Here is a 23,768-nt window from a genome sequence, read left to right as displayed (position 1 = left end):
AATGTTGGCTGAGGTTCTCATTGCTCTGGAGGAGGCTGCCTTGCTGAGTGGCCAGTGGTAGGGGCAGAATCGCCCGCAGCCCAGCAAGAAGTGAAGGGGCCGAGCGGCCCCTTCAGACAGTAACCTAACTGCCGGGGCTGGGGTTCTGTCTCAGGCCCTGGGTGGTCTGTGTGTTGCTGAGACTTGGGCTCAGTCCCCAGGTGACCTCGGTCTTGCCGGAACCTGGACTTGTGCTCTGGCTCCAGCTCTGGGCAGCCTTGGACTGGCTGGGCCTCTGGCTCTGGCCTTCAGTGGCCTCGGTGTTGCAGGGGCTCCAACTTGGGTCATAGAAAGTCTTGATCTTGCTGGGACTTTGGATCAGTTTCCAGCTCCAGTCCCGGGTGGCACCAGCCTTTCTGGGTCTCCAGCTCTGGCCATGGGCACCCTTGGCCTTTCTGAGCCTCTGCCTTGAGCCCTGGGTGGCCTTAGTCTTGTCGAGCTTTCGCCTTGGGCTCCAGGCGGCCTCGGTCCTGCTGGGCCTCTGGCTGTGGCTCAGGGCGGCCTCGGTCCTGCTGGGCCTCCGGCTCTGGATCGGGTCGGCCTCGGTCCTGCTGGGCCTCTGGCTCTGGACCTGGATGGCCTCGGTCCTGCTGGGCCTCCGGCTCTGGATCTGGTTGGCCTCGGTCCTGCTGGGCCTCTGGCTCTGGATCTGGTTGGCCTCGGTCCTGCTGGGCCTCTGGCTCTGGACCCAGATGGCCTCGGTCCTGCTGGGCCTCTGGCTCTGGCTCAGGGCTGCCTCAGTCCTGCTGGGCCTCCGGCTCTGGATCTGGTCGGCCTCGGTCCTGCTGGGCCTCTGGCTCTGGCTCAGGGCAGCCTCGGTCCTGCTGGGCCTCTGGCTCTGAATCTGGTTGGCTTCGGTCCTGCTGGGCCTCTGGCTCTGGATCTGGTCGGCCTCGGTCCTGCTGGGCCTCTGGCTCTGGCTCAGGGCAGCCTCAGTCCTGCTGGGCCTCTGGCTCTGGACATGGATGGCCTCGGTCCTGCTGGGCCTCCGGCTCTGGATCTGGGCGGCCTCAGTCCTGCTGGGCCTCTGGCTCTGGACCTGGTTGGCCTCGGTCCTGCTGAGCCTCTGGCTCTGGACCCAGATGGCCTCGGTCCTGCTGGGCCTCTGGCTCTGGCTCAGGGCGGCCTCAGTCCTGCTGGGCCTCCGGCTCTGGATCTGGTCGGCCTCGGTCCTGCTGGGCCTCTGGCTCTGGCTCAGGGCAGCCTCGGTCCTGCTGGGCCTCTGGCTCTGAATCTGGTTGGCTTCAGTCCTGCTGGGCCTCTGGCTCTGGATCTGGTCGGCCTCGGTCCTGCTGGGCCTCTGGCTCTGGCTCAGGGCAGCCTCAGTCCTGCTGGGCCTCTGGCTCTGGACATGGATGGCCTCGGTCCTGCTGGGCCTCCGGCTCTGGATCTGGTCGGCCTCGGTCCTGCTGGGTCTCCGGCTCTGGATCTGGTCGGCCTCGGTCCTGCTGGGCCTCTGGCTCTGGATCTGGTCGGCCTCGGTCCTGCTGGGTCTCCGGCTCTGGCTCAGGGCGGCCTCGGTCCTGCTGGGCCTCTGGCTCTGGACCTGGTCGGCCTCAGTCCTGCTGGGCCTCTGGCTCTGGACCTGGATGGTCTCGGGCTCGCTGGGCCTCTGGCTGTGGCCTGGGGTGGACTTGGTTTTTCTGGGGCTGTGGCTTAGGCTTAGGTCTTCCCTCTTGTCCCCCGAGTCTGAGGACTGTGTCCTTAGCGGTGAGGAGTCAGAGAATGTTACAACAGTGGTCGAAGTGCTCCCGTATTCCTGGCAGACAGTGGACGTCTCCGTCTCTGAGGTGGATGTGGTCCTGACTGGAAAGGATATATCAAGAGTAGCTGTCAGGCCGCCTTCCCCAGACAGTGGCGAGAAAGGGAGACTTCTAGGCCTCACCCTTGCCTATGTTCCAGAGGCCTTGCATGGCCAAGGGGAAGGCCCGCCAGCTCACGGCAGCCCAGCCCTCCTGGCACCCTGAGCCCTGCAGGCGGGTCAGGGCCGAAAGATATGGGGGAGATACGAAGGACCCCACTCGCCCAGCGCTGGCCTCCACTCTGCCCCCTGCCTCTTGCCCTGTGCGTTCCAGCCACAACCAACACCCTGCAGGGCCCTGGCCCCCTGCCTGCAGCAGTTCCCCCTGCTCCACCCTGTTCACACTTGGCTACCCCTCTTCCCCTGGGTCCTGGAAGCCCTTCCTGACCCCCCAAAGGGAGCTAAGTGCACCCAGAGCCCTCGGGACTCCCCTCCATGGTATGGCTGCACTGTCCTGGTTATCTGTTTACCTGTGGGCCTTCTTCCCTTCAGGACCAAGAGCTCCCTGGGGCAACGACTGTGCCATTCATGCCTGTAACCAGTGTCCAGCACAGGCCTGGCCCTAGGATGCTCAACGCGTTTGCTGAATGGCAGGAAGGGGGCTGGCCGCTGCTACTCCCGTCCCTCCCTGGACTGCCCGTGGCTGCCCCTGGGACCCAGAGCAGCATTCTTGGGTTTTTTACTTTTGTCCCCTCCACACTGGCACCTTTCAGAATTGAGGGTAAAAGCCCCCTGGACATGCACAGGCTTTGTGGGCTTATTTCAGGGAGAGGCCAGGGGTCAGAGAGAAGAGAGGCCTGAGCGGGGAATGAGGGTGGAGCAGGCAGCAGCTGTGAGGCGCCCCGCGGTGAGAGCCGGCCTCCCAGGCTGTGTGCTGGGCATCCCTGAGGGCTCCCTGTGCCCCCCGCAAAGCTGGGATGAGTCCTCCCACTCCACACTCGCACAGCTGTGACAGCAGAGCCCAAATTCACACTCAGGCCTGGGAGCCCCTGACCCCTGACCTTTGCCCTCCTGCTGCGTTGGCTCACTCAGGTCTGGCAGGAGCAGGGGGACTTACAGCCCAAGACGGAGCCTGAAGAGGTCTGGCTGATGTAGCTGTCGGTCAAGGACCTCTCCTTGCTGGGGGCCGGCTCCAGCTTCTGGGGCAAGAGACAGGCTGCATGATCACGGGCTGCACGGTCACAGTGGCCGCAGCTCTGTAAGCCCAGCCGCTTAGAGCTCCTCGAGGGTTGCAGGTTAGGGTTGGATGGGGGCATGGAGAGGTTGACTGGACAGGAAGGGGCGTGGCCAGGTTAGACAGGTGTGGCCACGTGAGAAAAGCAGTGTCAAGAGGCTCCTGGGCCTCATCTCCCTATCTGCAAGATGCAAATTAGTTCAATTGTGGGACAGGCTTCTGTAAACTGTGAAGTGCTGTGTCCAGGGAATGGCTAGCGAGAAACTGAGGACCTTCTCCATGTTTCATGTCCCTGCACATCTGGGAGGGAACTCCCCTGCCATTACCATTTCCCGGACCAGGAAACGCCTAAGCAGCCTGCCCTGGGCACTCGGCTAAGACGCAGAGAAGCAGGGCTGGAATCCAAGTCAGGGGGACTCTGCGGCCAGGCTCGCGGCCAGGCTCTCGGCTGCTGGTCGCACTTGCAGGCCGCGGGAAATGTGCGGCAGTGAGATGCGGGAGCGGACGGGGCTGCGGAACACCCAGCAGGGACCCCACGATGACTTCAGGGCACACACAGATCCAAGTTCTGTAGTTTTGTATCCTAATGTGAGCTAGAAAAATGTAGAGCTTGCCTTTCCCATTTCCGGCAAGGGATGCTGGCACTCCGTGTACTTGGATGGTTAAAGTCTCCCTTGAACACAGTTTACTTGCTGTCCATCAGCAGTCGAGTGGATAAATAAGTGGCGGGATATTCGCAGGACAGCACTGTCTCCAGCCATGAGAAGGAGCAGTCAACTTGGATGCATCTCACAAACTTGGACGCTCAGTGAAAGAAGCCAGAGGCAAAGGGGCCTGCGCCACGTTTGTCCTCTGTTGCGAAGGACAGGCATGCTCGTGTGCGGCGTTAGGAATCAGGACAGCCCTGTGGGGTGTGCTGGGCTGAGGGAGGGGCCTGGAAGGGGGCACGAGGGGCTTCTGGGGAACTGGGAATGTGTTCTTTCTTGATCTGGAGAATGGTGCCATGGGGGTATTCAGTTTGTGAAAATCCATCAAACAGTTCGCTTATGAGTCATGTACTTTTCTATATGTTCTATTCAGTGAAAAGTTTTTAGAAATGAATTTAAGAGTTAAGAAAATTCTGGTACCAGTGGCCAGTGCACACAGCGGAATTTATGAAGGTGAGTGTGGACAAAGTGTGGGAAGCCTCTTTCTGTGAGGGGCCCACATCCTCACGCACCCTCCTTCAGGTGTACCCCTTACTGGTACCTTCTCTGTCTCACAGCGAGATGTCCCCAGCCCAAGTCACACATCTGAGTGCTGGCAGAGCCAGGCCCAGAAGCCAGCCTGTAGCCAGCGTGCATCCCTCAGCCCTGACTTGGGGTACATTCCACCTTGGACCTCGAGGACCTCCGGCCCCGGCATACAGCCTACTTACCTCCTTCTCCCCAGGGGCCTTGGCCTCTTCCTCTGGGCCTTCTGGCTTTGCCTGCAGGGACTGGTGAGTGGCCTCCAGCTCTTTGGACGTCTCGAACAAAGGCTGCTCCAGCTTCCACGAAAGCTGCAGGGCCCGGGCGGCCCTCTGGCGCTCTAGTTCCCGCTCCTTGAGCCGCCTGACAAGCCGTGACCCCAGAGCGCTGGGTAGGCCTCCCTGACTCACCCCACCATCCCCAGGACTGGATAGCGGCCTGAGAAGGCGATTAGGGCCAGAGGTGCCTTGAGCCCCAACCGTCCCCCAACTCTGGGCCCGCGGGCCCTCCTGGAGAAACTTACCCCACGATATCCTGAGGGGTGCCGGCCTGCAGGCTGTGCTCCACCACCCGCTCCAGCTGCAGCCTGGCCAGGTGGGCCACCTGGCTGTTAAGCACCTCCTCCACTGACAGGCCGGGGAAGAGGTTGGCCATCAGTGGCAGCAGCTGTCAGGAAAGAGGGTGACCAGAGAGTCAGGTGTGGGCCAGGACAGGGGGCAGATGGTGTGGTGCTGCCCTGGCAGAGGAAGGGTTCACAGATTGTTGTTTTTTAAAGGGCTGGATCTTTTTGCCCCAGAACTATCAGGACATCTTGAGAAAGGAACTATTCGGTGAGGGAGTGCTGATGGTGAGCCTGACCAGTGGTTCTGGAGCCAGCCGGATGAGGGTGTGACCTCCAAGCTCCATGACCTGGGCCAAGGGAACTGACTTCTCTGAGCCTTACCCTCTTCCCTCTATGAATTGTGGGGTGATGATAATGTTACCTGTCCTGTAGGTACTGAAGAGGGTTAAATGGAGTGATGTAAGCTGAACTGGTTAGAACAGTGCCTGGCACAGAGTAAATGCTCCAGCATTAGCAGCTCTTATTACTGCTACGAAACCAGGTTTCTTTTAGAGACAGGGAGTATCTTTAGGTGGCCAGAGGTACTAACTCTGGATCCTACCCTCCTGGCCCAGCAGGCACACACCTTCGGTTGTTTGGGGTCAAGGAGCAGGACAGTGGCAACACCCTGGCGGGCCCCAAAAATGTTCTGCGTGAGCTGCCGGCTCCTGGTGCGGTACAGGTAGTACTGGGGCTTCTGGGGGTTGTGCTGGATGGCCATTGAGAAGTGGTTCTCTGTCTTCTGGAACTGCCTGCAGGCCACAGCAGGCCACAGGGTGCTCTGAGCTGGGCCACCTGGAGGATATGGAGGCTCCTCGACCCCAGTGGGGAGTTTGGGGAAAATCAGGCTGGTCTCTGCTCCCTGCCACCACGCCCCTCTTGATGGACCCAACACTTAAACGTTAGTGTAAGATCCCAACATAAGTGGACATTTTTATGATCCTGGAGTAGGAAAGGCCTTTCTGAGATGTCATAAACCCAGCAGCTAAAAATGAGGAAATTAATTTGACTATGGTTAAATCCCATTATTGAGTAGCAAAAACACCGCAAAAGAAAGCAGTAAATAGTGAATAATATTTTGCCATAGAAGGCAGATGGTAAGCTAATTTTCCAGCCTACAAAGAACACTTATAACCAAAAAAAAAAATGTTTTTTAAATGAACAATTTAAGAGCAAATGGGCGAACAATTTGGGCAGGCCATAATGGCCAACAAACACATGAAGGATGCTGTCCTGCGCTCACAATTTAAACATGCAAAGTCAATCCACTGCGAGAGAGCCTTTTTTTGCCTACCCGAATAGCAAAGTTGAAAAATAGTCTTAATACCCTGGGCTAGGGAGGTTTGGGGAAACCAAGACTTTCCTTGACTGGGGGAAGTTTATATTGGTTCATTGTTTTTGGAGAACAATTGGGTATTATCTCTTAAAATGTTAAATTTTTACACTTCTTAACCCAACAATTTAACTTCCAGCAATCTAACTACAGAATTACTAGTATGAACACATGAAAACATGTCTTGGGTCTCATTACTGCATTATTTATAATAAAAAACTGAAAACAGCCCAGATACTCATCAGCATACTATCGTCTAAAGAAATTAATTGTGGCACCTCCACAGAATGGAATACTTTGCAAGCAATAAAAGAATGAGGTCGTCCTATATGTAATTGCCATGGGAAGTAAAAAAGCAAGTCAAAAATCAGCTTAGTGGACTTCCCTGGTGGCGCAGTGGTTAAGAATCTGCCTGCTAAGGCAGGGGACACGGGTTCGAGCGCTGGTCTGGTAAGATCCCACAAGCTGCGGAGCAACTAAGCCCGTGCGCCACAACTACTGAGCCCACGCGCCACAACTACTGAAACCCACGCGCCTAGAGCCTGTGCTCCACAACAAGAGAAGCAACCGCAATGAGAAGCCGGTGCACCGCAACAAAGAGTAGCCCCACTCGCCGCAACTAGAGAAAGCCCGCGTTTAGCAACAAAGACCCAACGCAGCCAAAAATAAATAAACTTATTTAAAAAAAAATCAGCTTAGCATGATCTCACTTTTGTAAAATGATAACAATTGTTAACATATGCATAGAAATCAATCTAGAGGACTCTACCAAACTTACAGGGGAAGGGGGAGGCGTTGGGACGTAGATATTAGAAGGAACTTTCATGTTCTAAGTTATATGTTACTGAATACTTAAGCTTTTTTAATAAAAAGCGCAATTACCATAACAATATTCACATAAAAATGAAAGATTTTTAGAGAAAACTTGAAAAATAAAATAGATATTTAGGAGACAACTGGGAGAGCAGAGGCATCTCGACCCCAGGATCCCAGCCGACCGGCTTCACTCCAGACTCTTCTGGCCCCTCCCGCGGCCTGGCCCGCCCCGCCCACAGCCCCCGCCCCACCCACAGTCTGCGCGCACCTTCTCCTCCGCTCGCAGAAGCGCAACTTCTCCTGCAGTAGGCCCAAGCGCAAGTGGGCGCCCTCGTCCTTCGGACTCAGCGCCGGCGCCTGCTGGTAGTCCGCCTCAGCAAAGATCAGGTTGCCCAGTTGGAAGAAGCAATCTGGAGACCGGGGGCCGGGGGCGGGGGCTGGGTGAGCCCCGCAAACCCACGGCCCAGGAGCCCCAGCCCAGCTGGCTCCACCCCCAGGGGGTGGGGCCCGCAACGGGTGGTGACACCCGCGGTGATGACACCAGCGGGCGGTCGCGGGCACCTGCAGAGGTTTTCCGTGCCTCTGGCCACCTTCTTCCAGCTGCCTGATCCCGAGCATTTTGGAGGGCTGTAGCCAGATTGTCTAAGGCAACGTTTCCCAAAGTGTTTCCGTGGGACACTGAGACTCCGCTTTCCCTCCTTCCCTCCTCCCTCCCTCAGGGCCCTCAAGCGCCCAGCTCAGGCCTTGGAGGGGCAAGGGGCTCACACCGGGCTGCCCGGCCCCCACTCACCCCCGCGGTTGATGTAGAGGCCTTTCTCCCGCTGCTCGTCCTTGAGCGCCTTGCTGAGCAGCAGCACAGCTCTCCTGGTAGGCGCCCTGCAGGTAGCAGTGCACCGCGAAGTCGTTGTAGGCCAAGAGCAGTTGGCACTGCGCCTGCTGCACCAGGTCCTCCTGGTGCTCGGTCATCATGTCCAACGCCTTCAGGAAGTCCTCCACGGCGGAGTCAAACTCCCGGAGCCGTCGGTACATAATGCCCCTACGAGGGAGGGACATGAGGGCCAAAGTGCCCCACCGACTAGGGGTGTCCCAGAGAGAGGCTGCGGCTCTGGGCCCTCTGACCTGGGGGGAGGGGCTCCCACCGCACGCACTAAGTTTGGCCCGTGGGGCTCCTGGATTGCTACTTAGATAGCCAGCTAGTCACTGGTAATTTTACTTTTCTCTAAAAATAGCTTCCCTCTTTCTTTTTGGTAGCTGTGTGAGTGCCAGCCTCTATGCTAAGGCCTTTTTGTACACAGGACATTTTACCTCCACTGTTTATATGAGAAAACCCAGGCTCAAGGAAGTGAAATGGCCCAGAACGAGGTGGTGGGTCCTCGTGGGGTGGCCCAGATTCAAACCCAAGCCTCGTGCACTGAGCTGGGCTGAGCCTGCCCGTGTAAACTGCTCCGCAGGCCCGGGGATCCAGGATCCCAGGGTTAGCAGGCTGCTGCTGCCCCTCCTCCAGAGGCAGTAGCAGAGGCCACCTCCCATGATCCCTTGACCCAGGTGGGGAGTAGGGAAAGATTGTTAGAGGCTAGACGGGGAAACTGAGGCCTGGGGAGGGTCAAGGGCTCTCCTGAGATCACACAGCACATCTGGGGCAAGGCAGGGCCTGGGACCCAAGACCAGCATCTCCCCACTCAGTACCGGAAGAGGAAGAGGCTGGGGTCCAGAGGGTTGTTCTCGATGGCACAGTTGATACACTGCAGCGCACGTTGCAGCTTGCCCTGCACGGCCAGGATGCCGGCTTCTTGGCGTGCCTCTTGGGCCTGGTCCACCATCACCTTGAGCAGCACCTTGGCCTGTGGGTGCTTGGGATCCAGTAGCAAGGCACTGTGCAGGTCTCGATGGCAGAGGCTGGGCTGCAGGGGGCGGGGGGGCAGGGATGGCATTGGGGTGCAGGCCAAGCTGAACCTGCCCTGTTCAGTGTGGGGAGGCAGACCTCCAGGCCTGTAGGGACCTTTCTCTGGGCAGGCCAGCACCATGCCACCCATCTTCAGTGGCTCTGCATTGCTTTGTGGGAAAATCCCATCTGAGGCTCCATCCCTACTGGCCCCTTTCTAGATATGACCTCAGGTGAGCCAGGTCCACCTCAGTGGTTTCTGCTGTAGAATGAGGTTACAGATGCCTCCTCCTTGCAGGACTTCTGCAAGGCTCACTTGAGGAGGGGGGAGGGTGTGGTCTCCTGACTGTGACTGTTGTGTCCTCCCTATACTCCCCTGTACACCTTCCCCGACGCCCCTGACCTTTAAGCCCAAGACAACTCTAACAAAGAACAGATTCAGGCCTGGGCATGAGCAGAAAACATCCCTAGGCAAATACCTTCTCTTGGGTGAGCAGGTCTGTGAGTCAGTCAACAAACAGTTTTAGCAAGCACCCCATGTCCTATAGGGTAATTGGTTGGAGGGTGAGTGAGGCAGTGTAGACACCAGGTGTGAGTGGAAGTCGGGAGGGGGAAGATGGCCGAGGCTGGGGCAGGGCTTTGGAATAGATGGACTTGAGTTCAAGGGGAGCACCACTGTGACCTTGGGCAAGTTACCCAGACCATCTGGACCTGTTTCCTCATCTGTGAAAAGAGGGCAATGGGTTGTGTCTACCTCAAAGGGTTACTGCCAGCCTTAGAGATAAACATGAGTAGAGTGCTTAGAACGTGCTTAGGCATCGCAGGGAGCAGCTGAAATCCCAACCATCAGAAATAATTATCAATAGTTACTAGTCTCGGGACTTCCCTGGTGGCGCAGTGGTTAAGAATCTGTCTCCCAATGCAGGGGACACGGGTTCGAGCCCTGGTCTGTGAAGATCCCACATGCCGCGGAGCAACTAAGCCCGTGCGCCACAACTCCTGAGCCTGAGCTCTAGAGCCCACGAGCCACAACTACTGAAGCCCACGTGCTGCAACTACTGAAGCCTGCCCGCCTAGAGACGGTGCTCCGCAACGAGAGAAGCCACCGCAACGAGAAGCCCGCGCACCGCAAGGAAGAGTAGCCCCCTGCTCGCCGCAACTAGAGAAAGCCCGTGAGCAGCAACAAAGACCCAACGCAGCCAAAAATAAATAAATAAACAAATAAATGTATATATGTATATATATATATATATATAAATAAAAAGAGCAATAGGAGCATCTTAAAAAAATAAAAGTAATTACTAGTCTCCTACCTTTGAAGGAGACTCTCCCACTGACTCACCTGTGGGACACAGAAGCCCAGCCCCCAGCATAGGGAGGCTCATGGTTGCAACACCCCCAGGACACTCCGCCCAATCCAGCCCATCCCATTTACCCCGTCCTGAGGTTCCCCCCACCCCACCCCCAAGCACCCAGGCCAGGCTGGAATACCAGGCATTGTTCTGGATGCCTCTGTTTCCCTCATGTTCACCGCGCCCCCCGCCACCAAGTCAGTCTCGGGTCCTGCTTCCAAAGGTCTGTGAACTTGCCCCCTCCTTGCCACCCTCATGGCCATCCTCCTCGAGCCCCACTCGTATCCAGATGGATGGTACCCAGGCTTCTGGCCTCCAGGCTTGCCCCTCCCCCCAGCCCACATGCCCCCTGGCAGCCAGAAGGCTCTTTCTAAGGCCCACTGCCCCAGGGAGCAGCCTTTTGAGGCTCCTTCTGCCCCCCAGGAAGAAGTCAGAGTCCCCTGGGTTCATAAGACCCTGCCCATCGCTCTCTCATCCCTGCAGTCCCTCCTCCCTTGTGACCCCAAGTCTCATATCTAAGGGAAGCCTGGGTGCCCCTGATGGTGCTTCACACAATTGGGAAGTCATCCTTTGTGTAATTATCCACTTGGGGACGTCTCCCCTGGGCTGTGAGTTCCGTGAGGGCAGGGATGGCAAAGGCCTCTCACCTTGTGGTTTCCGGGGGCTGGCGCAGGCCTGGCACAGAGCCAGGGCTGAGTGAGGATGGAACAACTACCCGACTGGGCCAGTGCCAGTTGGGGCCTCTGCCTGGGGAGGACAGGGCCCCCACTACCCTGGGGGAGGTGTAGGCCCCCACTACAGCTTCGGGGCTGGCTGACAGCCCAGCCGCCTCCTGTCATCGCGGCGTCCAGACAAGGAGGCGGTCCACCCCCCTGCCCTGCACCCCCGCTCTACCTGCTGGAAGAAGTTGTAGAGCCTGGCCCGGAGGATGTAGACATCGGCATTGGTGGTGCCATGCTCCACCTCCTTGGTGACGAATGAGAGGCATTCACGATGCCGCTTGAGGGCCAGGAGACAGGCCATGCTGAGGGCAGAGGGCAAAGGTGCTCTGTCTGCCGGGTGAGAGGGACAGGTAGGGGACGCCGGGGAGGCAAAGGCCAGCAAGGACAGCCAGGGCGCTCACCATCGATAACGGAAGCAGAATTTCTCAGGCTGGAGCTCAGAGGCTTGAGAGAAGACGTTCAGGGCATCCAGAAAGGCGCATTGCTCGAAAAGGCACTGGCCCTGAGGACACAGAGAGCAGTCACTTCTGCTTGTGACCCCGGCCTAGCAGTACCCACGAGTTAAGGGATGGCCAGCATTGGGGTGGAATGACAAGGAACAGGGACAGAGCCCTTTAGATCTAGGAGAGACTTTAAGAGATAGAGACACAGATGGAGAGAGATCCAGAGCTGGGGAGACAGCAAGAGACAGAAATATACAGTTGATGACAGAGAGACAGCAATACACACAAAGGAACAAGGAAAAATAGAGAAAATCTGGGAGGTGGACCAGAACAGCAGATCTAACAGTAACAGGCTCCCACCTGGACGAGGGCTCCAGGTGCCAAGCCCTGTATTAAGAACTCGAACTTAGGGAATTCCCTGGTGGTCCAGTAGGACTCGGCACTTTCACTGCCGAGGATGTGGGTCGGGGAACAAAGATCCCGCAAGCTGCCCAGGTGCAGCCAAAAAAAAAAAACAACCCGAAAAACAAAAAACCTGAACTTATCTCACTGGGACCAGCTAACATTCCCCTTTTAGATGAAAGAACTGAGGCTCAGAGAGGTGACGTGACCTTTCCAAAGTCACACAGAAAGAGGACTGGACTCAGGGCCCCAACATTCTGGTTTTAAGAATGTTTCTTTTTCAGAATTGAATAATTACTGACATTAAAAACAAAGGCATTAAAAAAAAAAAAAAGGAGGAGGAAAAAAAAACAAAGGCATTAAATTTGTCAAAATGGAAAAAAAAACAGGACTTTGTTGGGATTTTATGGTTTAATATCATCTTTGTTTTGCATTGCAAATGGGGGGCACTCTTACCTTTTTAGTGCTTAGAGCCTGTGGACTCTAGGCCTGTGCTGCCCCATACAATAGCCACCTGCTTCCCGTGGCTATATAATTTCAAATCCATTCAAATTAAATACAATGTCAAAATTAGTTCCTCAGTCACACTCGCCACACTTCAAGGTCTCAACAGTTCCACGTGGCTAGTGGCTACCAGATCGGACAGTGATCATTGTCACTACTGCAGAAAGCTCTACTGGACAAAACTGCAAAACTGTACCCGGCCCTGGTGGTAAACAACATGGCAGGCGGGAGAGCTCATTAGCGGGGCAGCAGATGGGGACACAGACACAGGGACACGAAGGTCCCTAGGGAGTCAGGGCTGGTCTCAGGAACAAGGAAAGCCCCCCAGAGCTGGAGGGAGAGTCAGCAGGCCAGGGTGTGAGGTGGGGCCTTGTGGGCCTGGGGCAGCCCCAGGCACCTTCAGGTAAAGCACCAAGGTGAGCCGCTCCAGGAAGTCCGTGTTCTCTGGCTGGGAGGAGTAGGCCTTTCGAAGGTTCTGGGCAGCCGAGGAAAAGTCGCAGAGCTGGATGTAGGCCTCGGCTCTCAAGGCATAGAATTCTACCTGTGGGAGAGGGGACCTAGACTGCCGTTCCCTCCCCACAATCCGCCCTGAGGCTTGACACTCAGCTACCACAAGGACTTGGTGGCCCTGAGAGAAGGGGCCAGGCAGGTGCGACAGCGAGGGGTGAGTGCGGGGCCAGCAACTGCCTGTGCCCACCCAGGCCGTCCCCCTCACCAGCTGGGAGTCCAGGTGGAGGCCACGGGAGAAGAACAGCACGGCCACCTCCCAGTCTTCTTGCTCCAAGCACTGATGGCCTCGATGGTAGCTGTAGGGGCAGGGGGCACAGGCGGAGGGGCTGGCCCTGACTTGGGACCAGTCCAGGGCATACAGCTGGGGCTTCGGGAATGGGTTGGGAGGAGGGGGACTTGGGTAGGGAGACAAGAGGGGTAGACAGAGACCCAGGGAGAGGAGGCTGACATTCTTGGAGCTCATCCGGGCCAGCAGCCTTTTATCTGCTGAGGTGGAAGAGCCCTATTATACAGTTGAGCTCGCTGAAGCTCAGGGAGGGAGAGTAACTGGCCCAAGGCTGCAGAGCATGTCAGTGGCTGTGCAGGGTAGGAACCTGGGATCCCATGGCAAGGTAATCACTCACTACTCCCTGACTTTGAGGGGCACCGTTAACCCTGCAGGCTTTGGTTTTATATCATCAAAGTTCCGGAACACCTGGCTGGTCCCAAATATGCGCTGTAGGGTCCCCTTTGGCACTGGAATCACCCATGGCTTTGGGATGTGCTGTGAGGGAGCCTGATCAAGCCCCAGAGCATTCTGGAACCAAGAGACAGCAAGCTGGAGCAGGCCTCCAGAGACAGCCCCCACTCCGCTTACACGCTCTCCTCAGGTATTTTACAGGATGGAGGAGGGGTGGAAATGAGGCCTGGTAAGAAGCACGATCTGGGGTCTGGTGGCACTCCCACCCCTATTCCCCTAACCTCTCTCCAGTCCTGCCTCTGTCACCTATGGTCAAGGTTTCACGCTCACACTGGCCTCTGCCCTCCTCCTGGTCCCCCTCAGCTCCTACCTCCAGCTACTGACACCCAAAACTCTGCACCTCAGGCCCTGCCCCAAGCCACAGGCCCTGGGGGTCCAGCAGCTTCTTGCATATCCTGTGGGACCCTCACATTCAGCAGGCCAAACTGAGCACCTCACCTGACTTCTGCCCCAGGTTTTCCCACAGCGGTGAGTCCACCTTCTCTGCCAACCACCCAAGCCAAAGATCTATGTCCCATCAGTCCTTAAATCCTGTCTATCCCACTTCCTAAAGATCTCTTAGATCCCTCCTCTTCTCTCATCCTCTCATCTTGGCCAATGCCATCTCTGGCTATATGCCAGCCACCCCTCTGACCTCCCCACCAGCCACAGTTCCTAAGACCTCTGCTCTCTGCACAAGCAGCCTGGGACTTTATTGAATCGCACAAATGATCTTGTCTCTCCCGTACTTAAAACCTTTCTTGTGAACCCATACGTGGTCTCTTCTCCCCCGACCCTCTGCCTTTGCCTTAGCCTTCTCCCGCACCTCTCTGGACTCTGTCATGAGGCCCCTTCCAGGAGGACCTCCGGGCCTGGGCGGGCTCCCTCGCGGCCCTCACTTGCCTCCCGGCACCCACCCCTGACGTTGCTAGGCATCATCTCCAGGACGCCCACAGGCTCCGCCCCTCTAGCCACGCCCCCGGAATCCAAGGACTCCACTCCCTGGAATCCAATTTCAAACAGAGCCGGAAGGAGGTTAGCAAGTTTTTATCAGCTAGGGAGGCCGAGGTCGACAGCGGGAAAAGACTTGCCGGGTTTCCAAAGCGAGGCAGGGCCACAGCGGGGGCCAGAATACGGCTCCCTCCTCCCAATCCGGAGGTCAAACAAGCACTCCGCGAGCCCCACGACAAACCCCTAGGACTCGGTGGCGCGGTCCCGGGCAACTCGCGGGGGCGCCCGGCCCCGCCACTTCCGCCCCTCAGAAACATGGCGGCCGCGTGGCCCGCCCCGGATTGGACGCTAATGGCCGCCCCTGGATAGGTGGCGGCCGCGATTGGCCGAGGGCTGGCTGACGTCAGGGGGCGGGGTCTGGGCCACGAATTGGGGCCGCATGGGGCTGTTTGGCCTCTCGCGCGCAGGGCTGTGGTTGAGTCGGGCCATGAGTTGGTGCGTTTTGGAACCCCGGCCCCCGGGGAAGCGGTGGCTTAGTAGAGTGAGGGACGGCAGCGTAGGGTAGCCATTGTCTCCTGGGCAAAGCCCCCCCCCCCCCGCCCCAGTTCCTTGTCATAGTTTTATTATCAGAAATGGGTCCGATGCTCGGATGAGCTCCAAACTTCCAGGAGTTCCGCTCCTGCACTGGGGTGCCCTGCCCGTCCACCCCGGGGGCGCCCGTTTCCACTCGGCCTTCTGGAGTCTCCGGGGTTTCTTGGGCTTCTCTTCGTACCCCTAATCCACTCTGGCCCAGTTTTCCGTTTACCTTCCTCTGCTTTGGGTCCCGGAGGGCGCTGTGAGAAGGCGGATGGGGAGAGTTGTCGGGCCTCAGTTTCCCCGGTGTCGCCCGCAGGTGGCCGGCCTGGGGAACCCTGGACTGCCCGGCACGCGGCACAGCGTGGGCATGGCGGTGCTGGGGCAGCTGGCGCGGCGGCTACGTGTGGCGGAGAGCCGGGCGCGCGACCGGCGCTGTGCCGCCGACCTCGCCCTGGCCTCGCTCGGGGATGCCCAGCTGGCCCTTCTCCGGCCATGGCGGCTCATGAACGTCAACGGGCGCATCGTGGCCCGGGCCAGTAAGTTGAGGGCACCAGGGGTGGGCCGCCCGGGAGGGCGCAGGGGCCAGCGAGGGGATTCTGGGCTGCGGCAGATCAGTTCACCTGGAGCTCCAGGTGCCTGTTGAGCTCCAATTGCTGCCTGGCCTTGGGTGATTGTGAGAGTCTCAGTTTCTTCATACATGAAGTGGGGTTAATTGCGGCCCCTCCTCATGGGAGCATTGAGTCGGGACAACCCCCCTGGGCAGATCAGCGGTAACCAGGGCCACCGTTTCCCTGTGCAAGCGGAGCTGTTTGGACTGACTGCTGAGGAGGTCTGCCTGGTGCACGATGAGCACCATAAGCCGCTGGGGAAACTGGCTCTGAAGTTGGGAGGAAGTGCCAGGTGAGGCCCTGAGCTGGTCAGGGTGGGGATAGGGAAGCTGGCCTCCCAGCTGGAGTGGGATAGGGGTGCCGACCCCAGTCTCGGCAGGGGATGGGGTGAAGGGTGCTGACCCAAGGAAGCACTAACTGCTCCTCTCGTATCCCTTGAAGGGGCCACAGTGGAGTCCGTTCCTGTATTAGCTGCATCGACTCTAACATGAGTCCTGCACTGGGTCGGGTGGGCCGGCGCAGGGCCCCCGACACTCCTCACCAAAGCTCCCTGGGCCCCTCTGGCTCGCCCACAGGCAATGCCACGGCTGCGGGTGGGCATCGGGTGCCCGACACACCCGGACACAGTGCAGGGCTACGTGCTGGGCTACTTCGCCCCTGCTGAGCAGGAGCTGCTGCCTCCATTGCTGAGCGCCACCGACCTGCTCCTGGACCACGTCCGTGACCGAAGCCAGAGGCCTTCGTGCAGCCCCTGACACCAGTGGACTTGGCTGCTTGCCTGACTGTCGTGCCCACACACCCAGCCACGTCCACAGAGGTGCCACGCCAACCTGTGGTATCTGTTTTTTATATAACTCTTCTCTGGGCTGCCCCAGGCTGCCTGTGGATGGAAGCGGGAACTGCGGCCGGAACAGTCCATTTGGGGGATAGGAGGTTGGTCTTCTCTCTGTGTCCTACTTAGAAAGTAGGGAAACTTTAGGAAGACTAAACTTTTTGAACCTTTTTGGAGAACCGGAGGTATGGATCTGTAAGAATAAAGATGCCAGCTTGGAAGCTGAGGCCTACTCGGGGGATTCCCACCTCTCCCCTGCCGGCGGAGGAGGGGGCCACAGGACCCAGCAAGCCCCCCTCCCAGGGGATGTGTGGGCATGTCTTAGCCCACTGAGGGTTTGCCACACCTTTCTTCAGTCCATTTTACAGATGAGGAAATGGAGGCTTAGAGAGGTCCAGCCACCTCCCCAGGGCCACACAGCTGCAGCGTGGCAGAGCCATGATCTGCACCCAGGGCTGGCTGCCATCCTGCTGTCCCCAGGGACCCTGGCACCCTCACCTCAGGGCTGCTGTGTGCCCATAAGTTTCCCACACGGGTGGTATGTGAGAGCAGCCTGAGGTCCTCAGGGTTGGGTGGGATGTGGATCCGTCGAGGCACCAGGCCCAGGTCCCCTAGCTGGTAGGGTGTGACGCTGGACAGCTGCTGCAGCAGAGGCCCTGTCTTGAGTGGCTGGGTGCTGTACCGCCTGTGGGGAGAGGGCTGGTGTCATCACCTCCATTTCATAGGTGAGGAAGCTGAGATTCAGACAGGCTCTGGTGAGCCAGGTTTCGGGCCCAGGCTCAGCTGAGGACAGCCCTTGGACAAGTCCCGTAGCTCCTTCCTCTGAGGTCACACAGGGTCACTCACCGCTCCTTTGGTGGGCCACAGGACTGGCTCTCCCGGCGGGGGGACACAGCCATCTGGGGACTCAGGACCATGGCCGAGCTGAGCATGACCAGCAGGTGCTTCAGCATCTCCTTGCACTGCAGCTGGAACACTACATCGAAGTCACCATCCTCCTTGTCGGGCTGCATCTGCCGGTAGGGGTGCGGGCAGGCCCACGAGGTCAGGCCCTTCATGGCCCCAGCACCCACCTCTGGGAAACTCCAACCGCAGTGCCTGTTTCCTCAGTGTTCCCTGGCTGTGGTGGGATACCCATTCTCCAAATGGGAAGACTGAGACCCGAGGCCTTCCAGGGCCTCAGAGGACTCCATCCAGATCATTTGAGACCTTGAAGGGGTCTTTGAAGTGCAGAATCAGAAAAGGACAGACTTGCCAGGAATCTCACAGGGAATAGGCGGGGCGCCTGGCCTGGCCACCTCCGATGGCCCAGTTATCTCCGAGCAGTTTCTGTCCTTGGCTCCATCTCCCTCCCCCCACTTTCACCCACTTCCTGTTCACCTGCACAATGTCCTGTAGGAAGGTGGTGGCCTGGGCCAGGGCTGTCTCCAGGCTCGCCCGAACCTTCTGCTCTTCGGCCAGCTCCTGCTGTAGCCGCTGCCCCTCGGCCTGCTGACGCTCCAGCTGCAGGTTCAGCTGTTCTCTCTGGCTCCTGGGCCCCGGGACCAGGACAAGTCAGCCTCCTCCCCATTCTAGGGTGAGGGGCCCTCGGCCAGCCCCGGGCCTCAGCCTGTTTGACAGATGAAGCCTCAGGGCCCCTCTAGAGAGGGGGAGTCGCTGGCCCGTGTCACGTGGCCACAAAGGGAGGGGTTCCCACCTGCTCCCGCCGCCTGCCCTTCTGCGGGCCGCACCTCAGTGCTTGGTTGTCCTTCTGCAGCTGCGTGAGGCTCTGCTCCAGCTGGCTCAGCAGGAGACGCAGCTGCTTGGCCTCTGCCGTGCCCTGCTGCTGCTCGCGGCACTTCTCCGTCAGCATGAGGATGATCTGCAGTGTGGGCAGGTGGCCGTGCCCTGGGCCCACCACAGGCCCTCAGCCAGCCCTGCTCCCCTGGAGAGGCCCGCCGAGGCCCTGGGAGCCCGGCACCCTCTCTAGATAGCAGCTGGGTCCCCGGGGTTGGGTTCGACTTCAACCAGTTATGGGGGCTTTAAACCAAATACAAACCAGAGATGGGGCCAGAGCCCGCACAAGAAGGGCCCCATCGCCTCACAGCTACCTCCCTCAAGATTTGGCCCCTGGGGTCCACCCCTGAGGGGCTGTATTTGCCCTGAGGACAGGGCCCCTAGGGTTCCTTCCTGCTCTCCGTGCCAACCACCCCATGAGGCGGGCCTGGAGGGCACACCTTCTGGTGGCCTCTGCTGTGCCTGGCCATGACCTTCTGGGAGTTCTCCAGCAGCTCCAGCTGTCTGCACAGGTTGTCCTGGTTGCCCCTGAGCTGCTCGTTCTCCTGCAGCAGCTGCATGCCTTGGCGGGATATCTTGGCCAGCTGCAGGGTCATGGTGGTGTTCTCCATGATGGCCCGCTTGGTCGTGTCCCCCATCTGGCTCGTGGCCACCTTGCGGAACTCAGTGGCCACCACATTCACGCGCTGGATGATCTCCTTCTTCAATCTAACAGGAGGGGCGGGAGTGAGGGCGTCGGGCAGAGTGGGTACAGGCACCTCCTGCCTACACGGGGGTCCCCAGAGCGCCTAGATCTCTACATTCTCTCCCCCAGGAGGGGACAGGGCCACAGGCAGGAGGCTTTTTACTGTAGACCATTTGTACCATTTTGAACTTGATCAATGTAAATATTATTAATTATTAAATAAATAGAAGTTAAGTCACAAAAGGTGGCAAAAGGAAGTCCAGGGATTCTTCCACACTGGCGCGAGAACTGGGAACCGTTTCTTCCCTCCACCGTAAATCAGCCAGGGTTGTGAGCAGCAGCAGGTCGGGGCGTCAAGGAGCTAGTGCAGCCCCCCAGTTAGCAGCCAGGGCTGTCAGAGGTCTGCGGACCGGGCTGTGCTTGGCCCCGGTAAGGCCCGGCACCGGCCTGCCCACCTGTCCGCATCCAGCGCCGACTTCTTCTCCAGGGCGTGCACGTAGTCCTTGTGTTCGTTCTCCTGCTTCCGCAGCTGGTCCTCCAGCAACATGAACTTCTCCGTGAGCTCCTCTTTCTGCAGCCGGAACTCCTCCAGGGCTGCCAGCTTCCCCCCTGCTCCACCGCAGGGCACAGGCCTGGTGAGGGGCCGCCTCGGCAGGGCAGGGTCCCGGGGGTCTTGAGCAATGATGCCCCTAAACTTGCCGATCCAGTAGGGCCAGTCCCCTGTCCCCACACACGCCACGCATGGTCCTGCCCACCTTTATGGCTTAGTCTGGAATGCTCTTCTCCTCCACTCGTCTTATAAAGCCTGGGGTTCAAGGAGCCCCCCTTGACACTCTACTCCCGCCTCATGAAAGTGACAGTGACAACAATCACTGAATTTGAACACCTGTGGATCAGGCACTCATGCTGTCATTGAAACTCACAACCACCCTTGCCAGCTGGGTGACCCTGGGCAAGACACACCCCCTTGAAGTGCTTCCTCACCTACAAAGTGGCCGGTGGTGAAGGGATTTCCTGCCTCAGGATTGCTTGGACAATTACCACGGAGGATACACGTGGGAAGCAGCACGTAGCTGTTGTTACTCAAGGTAGACGTATTATCCCCATTTCCCAGGTGAGAAAACAGGGTCAGAGAGAAGTGCTAGCCCAAGGTCACAAAGATAGTCCGTGGGAGAGCTAGGGTTAGAGACCAAAGAAGCAGAGCCTTGGATTCCCCACCCCCGTGGCGTGTGCCCCCAGGCTCGCCGGCCAGTGCCCCTCACCAAGGATGATGTTCTCAGTGGTGAGCTGGTCCTTGGTCTCCTGGAACTCGTGGCGCACCTGGGCTAGCTGTGTCTCGAAGGCGTCCTTCTCCATCTCCTTGGCCAGCTGCAGGCTTTGGAGCTGCTCGTTGAGGTTGGTGATCTCATCCACCCGCTGGTTAAGCGTGCGCTTGAGGAAGGCCACGATCTCCTTCTTGTTGTTGGCCAGCTGCTCAAACTCCTGGCGAAACAGCTTCTCCTGCACAGCCAGCTCATCCCACTTCTGCTGGTACCTGAGGCAGGTGCGGGGCAGAGGTCCAGGGAGCTGGACAAGCCAGGCCTCCACGCAGCTAGGCTGCTCCCTGGACCCTCCCATATCAGGGCATTTGAGGTTCCAGCCTCATCTCCCACTGTGCCCCCTGATCAACGCTTGCGACCAAGCCAATGCCTGTGCTCAGCACTTTACATTCATTACATCACTAGAATGTAAGGTCTGTGAGGGCGGAGCCTCTGTCTGTTACATTCACAGCTGTGTCCCCAACACCGAGGACAGTGCCTGGTACGCAGTAGGTACTCTGTGTTTGTTGAATCCACAACAACCTATAAGGAAGTAGGTACTATGATGATTATACCCATTTCACAGGTGAAGAAACTGAGGCGCAGAGGGATGAAGCATCTCTGAGTTAGTAAAGGGCAAAACCAGAACTTGAACCCAAGTCAGTCTGACCCCAAAGTCGAGGCTCTCAACCATAATGCTTGCTGCTGGCTCTGCGCCCTCCTTAATACTTCTGGACTTTGCAATCCCAAGCCTTTGCACCTGTGATCTTCCTTACCCTCCTCCATTGAGTGAACCCCTGTGTTGTCGCCTCAGTGGAGTCTGCTTGGCCCTTAGCAGCATTTGTGGCCCTTTCTTTGGTGCCCTCCTGTAGGTTGACCCTTGTCCCACTGGGAAGTCAAGAACTGACCTCCTCCATCTCTATTTTGGTGGCCTGGCAAATAATAAGTACGCAATAGACATCTCCCAAGTACATTCCATCTGGTGTCTCAGCTTGAGGGAAGCTTGTGCATTTTTAAGAGTATCACGTAAACAATTTTTTGGTTTCCAATGGAATAATTGATAGAAGTTATTTGGAAAGATGTTTTACTTCACAATTGACTCAACCAGCATCTTTTTTTTTTTTTTAAGCCGCACTGCACGGCTTGCAGGATCTTAGTTCCCTGACCAGGGATTGAGCACGCGCCCTCGGCAGTGAAAGTGCAGAGTCCCAACCACTGGACTGCCAGGGAATTCCCACAACCAACATCTTTTTTATGGCTACTGCACACAGGGCAGTGCAGGGTACAAAGCTGAATGACCTGATCTGTGGAGCAAGGAGGCATCCTGGCGTGGCGAAGTCAGGGGCCAGGGTTCACATTCTGGAGCCTCTTTTTTGGGGTGCCTTCCTCTCCCTGAGCCTCAGTCTCCCCACCTCTATAATGGGGATGACATGAGGGCCTCTCTCTTGGGACCATTTTAAGGACGCAGTGAGCGCCAGCACAGGAAGGTCTCAACATCAGCTGTGAGGATCTGCAACATCACCTGGGGAAGACCCTCTGCCTACTTGTCACCAAAGGGGTGTGTCTTTTAAGGGTCACCCTGAGACTGGGCTAGTGCATCATAACTGAGAGGAAACCAGTGTAAAAATAAGAAAAGTGGGCAAGTGAACGTGTCTCAGAAGAGTTAGAGAATCCCCCCTCCACCCACCACCACCCATGTCTCACAACCCTCCTCATTTACATTTGGGGAAACTGAGGCCCAGCATGGACAAGTGGGCTTAGCAGCTGGGGAAGCCGGTGGGGCCCACAGATCAGGGAATCATGGCACAGGCTGGGGGAGGGGGCAGGCAGAAGGAGGGACACGTGGTCACGTGCCTGCCAGGGGGCTGCCATTTCCAATTCATCCCACTGATTGAACTCTGCCATCCTATAAAATGCATGGTCCCACTGGGCAGCGGTGAGGCACGAGGGAGTGGTGCTTGCCTGGGGTGGGCTCGCACTGAGACCCCGGAACTCTGGGGGCTGAGATGGAGCGGGAAAATCCATTTTGCCTCAAAGTATTACCTAGGAGGAAACTGAGGCTGGGGTAGGGTGGGATCTGGACATCCCATGGGCGTCCAGAACATAGGTCTAGGACCCCCTGGCTGAGCCTGCACAGCGGCCAGCTCTGACCTATCAGGACCGCCCTACCCGCCCACCCACCGGGCCAGCCTGTCCTCCAGGTCGCGGATCTGGATGTGGTAGAACTCCCGGATCTCCTCGCTTATGGGCATTTCCATGGGCTTGTTGGCCAGGCTGGGATCCTTCTTCCCACCCTTCTTCTTCTTGACCTCGGGTTCCTTGGCCCCCTTGCCTGCCTTCTTTTTGGGAGCCATGGCTGTGCGGCAACCACTACTCCAGGGCCCCTTTAAGAGGCCAGGTGGTTGCTAAGGAAGTTGGCCCCATACATAGCAACAAGCTGAGGATGTGAGGCAGGGCTTAAAGGGACCTTCCCTCTTCCTGGCGAGGCTGGGCTTCAGAGACCAGCCTCCTGCTCCGAGGCCAACGGCGTCACAGGGGCCCTAGGCCTGGGTGTCCCAGGCCATGGCATCTCAGAGATCAGGACGCCAGGCTCACAGGACGTTGTTTTGTGGAGACCCCTCCTTCCCTCAAGTGGAAATAAGTGACATGGGAATATTAGAGTAAGAGCCCTAGAAATCACCACCCTGCCCCTTTGTGCCCATTGGGAATGGGAGGGGCTTCTACAGAGCTCCCCCCACCCCCACGCCGCTCCCGGGTCAAGAAGCCCCTCCCTCTGAGCCCAGCTTGTTCATTCTTTGGTGATGCAGCTACACAGCAAAATCATTCTTTCAGGGCTTCCCTGGTGGCGCAGTGGTTGAGAGTCCGCCTGCCGATGCAGGGGACACGGGTTCGTGCCCCGGTCCAGGAAGATCCCACATGCTGCAGAGAGGCTGGGCCCGTGAGCCATGGCCGCTGAGCCTGCAGAGCCTGTGCTCCACAACGAGAGAGGCCACAGCAGTGAGAGGCCCGCGTACCGCAAAAAAACAAAACACAAGCAAACAAACAAATCATTCTCTCAGTTCACCCAAAGCCGGGTGGAGAGGCGGTATGGTAAGAACTGGATGTTTTCTATCAGAGGCTCCCATGCTGGGGTCCCAAGATGTCCCAGTCCAGAGGCTGGTTCAATTTTCCACAAAGCTCAGGGGAAGTGCGCCCATGCTGACCCCGGCAAACAAAAGCCCGTTCTGTAGCTTTGGTCTGGGGCGGCAGCATCCTGGGTCAGGAGGGCAGTCGGTGACTGGTTGGCAGATGCCCTAGCTGGCAGCCATGTGCCCCAACCAGGCTCTGGCCCCTTCAGGCTACTTCTCCTGGCCCTCATCTCCAGCCAGCCACGCCTGCGTGCCTGCTGTGTCCACCCAGCGCTTGTGAGCCGAGGCACTCCCTGGGACAGTGGCCGGGTCCTGTCTAGCCCTGTTGTCCCAGGGCTCGGCAAAGGCTCAGCACTGAGCAAGAGATGGCTGCTGCCCCTCCCTAACA

General features: G+C 58.0%; 3 protein-coding genes across 3 annotated transcripts; 1 reads left to right on the top strand and 2 right to left on the bottom strand.

The window, feature by feature from the left end:
- Positions 1-12: 12 nt before the first annotated feature.
- TTC16 (tetratricopeptide repeat domain 16) lies at positions 13-14,918 on the bottom strand. The gene is given in 16 exon segments (XM_089912652.1): positions 13-1,845; positions 2,898-2,979; positions 4,432-4,606; positions 4,767-4,909; positions 5,431-5,596; positions 7,262-7,403; positions 7,784-7,850; positions 7,852-8,029; positions 8,680-8,894; positions 11,122-11,251; positions 11,351-11,451; positions 12,696-12,839; positions 13,014-13,104; positions 13,432-13,672; positions 14,426-14,528; positions 14,880-14,918. Coding segments are annotated over 16 exon segments (3,738 nt in total). The 3' UTR covers positions 13-124.
- PTRH1 (peptidyl-tRNA hydrolase 1 homolog) lies at positions 14,812-23,768 on the top strand. Its single transcript, XM_089913778.1, is given in 6 exon segments — positions 14,812-15,018; positions 15,370-15,589; positions 15,822-15,845; positions 15,848-15,953; positions 16,103-16,169; positions 16,237-23,768. Coding segments are annotated over 6 exon segments (699 nt in total). The 5' UTR covers positions 14,812-14,916; the 3' UTR covers positions 16,417-23,768.
- CFAP157 (cilia and flagella associated protein 157) lies at positions 16,572-22,751 on the bottom strand. Its single transcript, XM_089913777.1, is given in 11 exon segments — positions 16,572-16,734; positions 16,736-16,921; positions 16,923-17,178; positions 17,340-17,506; positions 17,874-18,024; positions 18,224-18,354; positions 18,710-18,977; positions 19,410-19,563; positions 20,217-20,488; positions 22,434-22,612; positions 22,614-22,751. Coding segments are annotated over 11 exon segments (1,947 nt in total). The 5' UTR covers positions 22,677-22,751; the 3' UTR covers positions 16,572-16,614.

The sequence above is a fragment of the Delphinapterus leucas genome, chromosome 6 (genome assembly GCF_059928025.1).
Source record: "Delphinapterus leucas isolate spDelLeu-1000000601 "Yukka" chromosome 6, BTC_Dleu_Yukka2, whole genome shotgun sequence".
NCBI classification, from domain to species: Eukaryota; Metazoa; Chordata; class Mammalia; order Artiodactyla; family Monodontidae; genus Delphinapterus; species Delphinapterus leucas.
The sequence above is the reverse complement of the archived record's forward strand: the minus strand, read 5'-3'. Positions and strand labels throughout refer to the sequence as shown.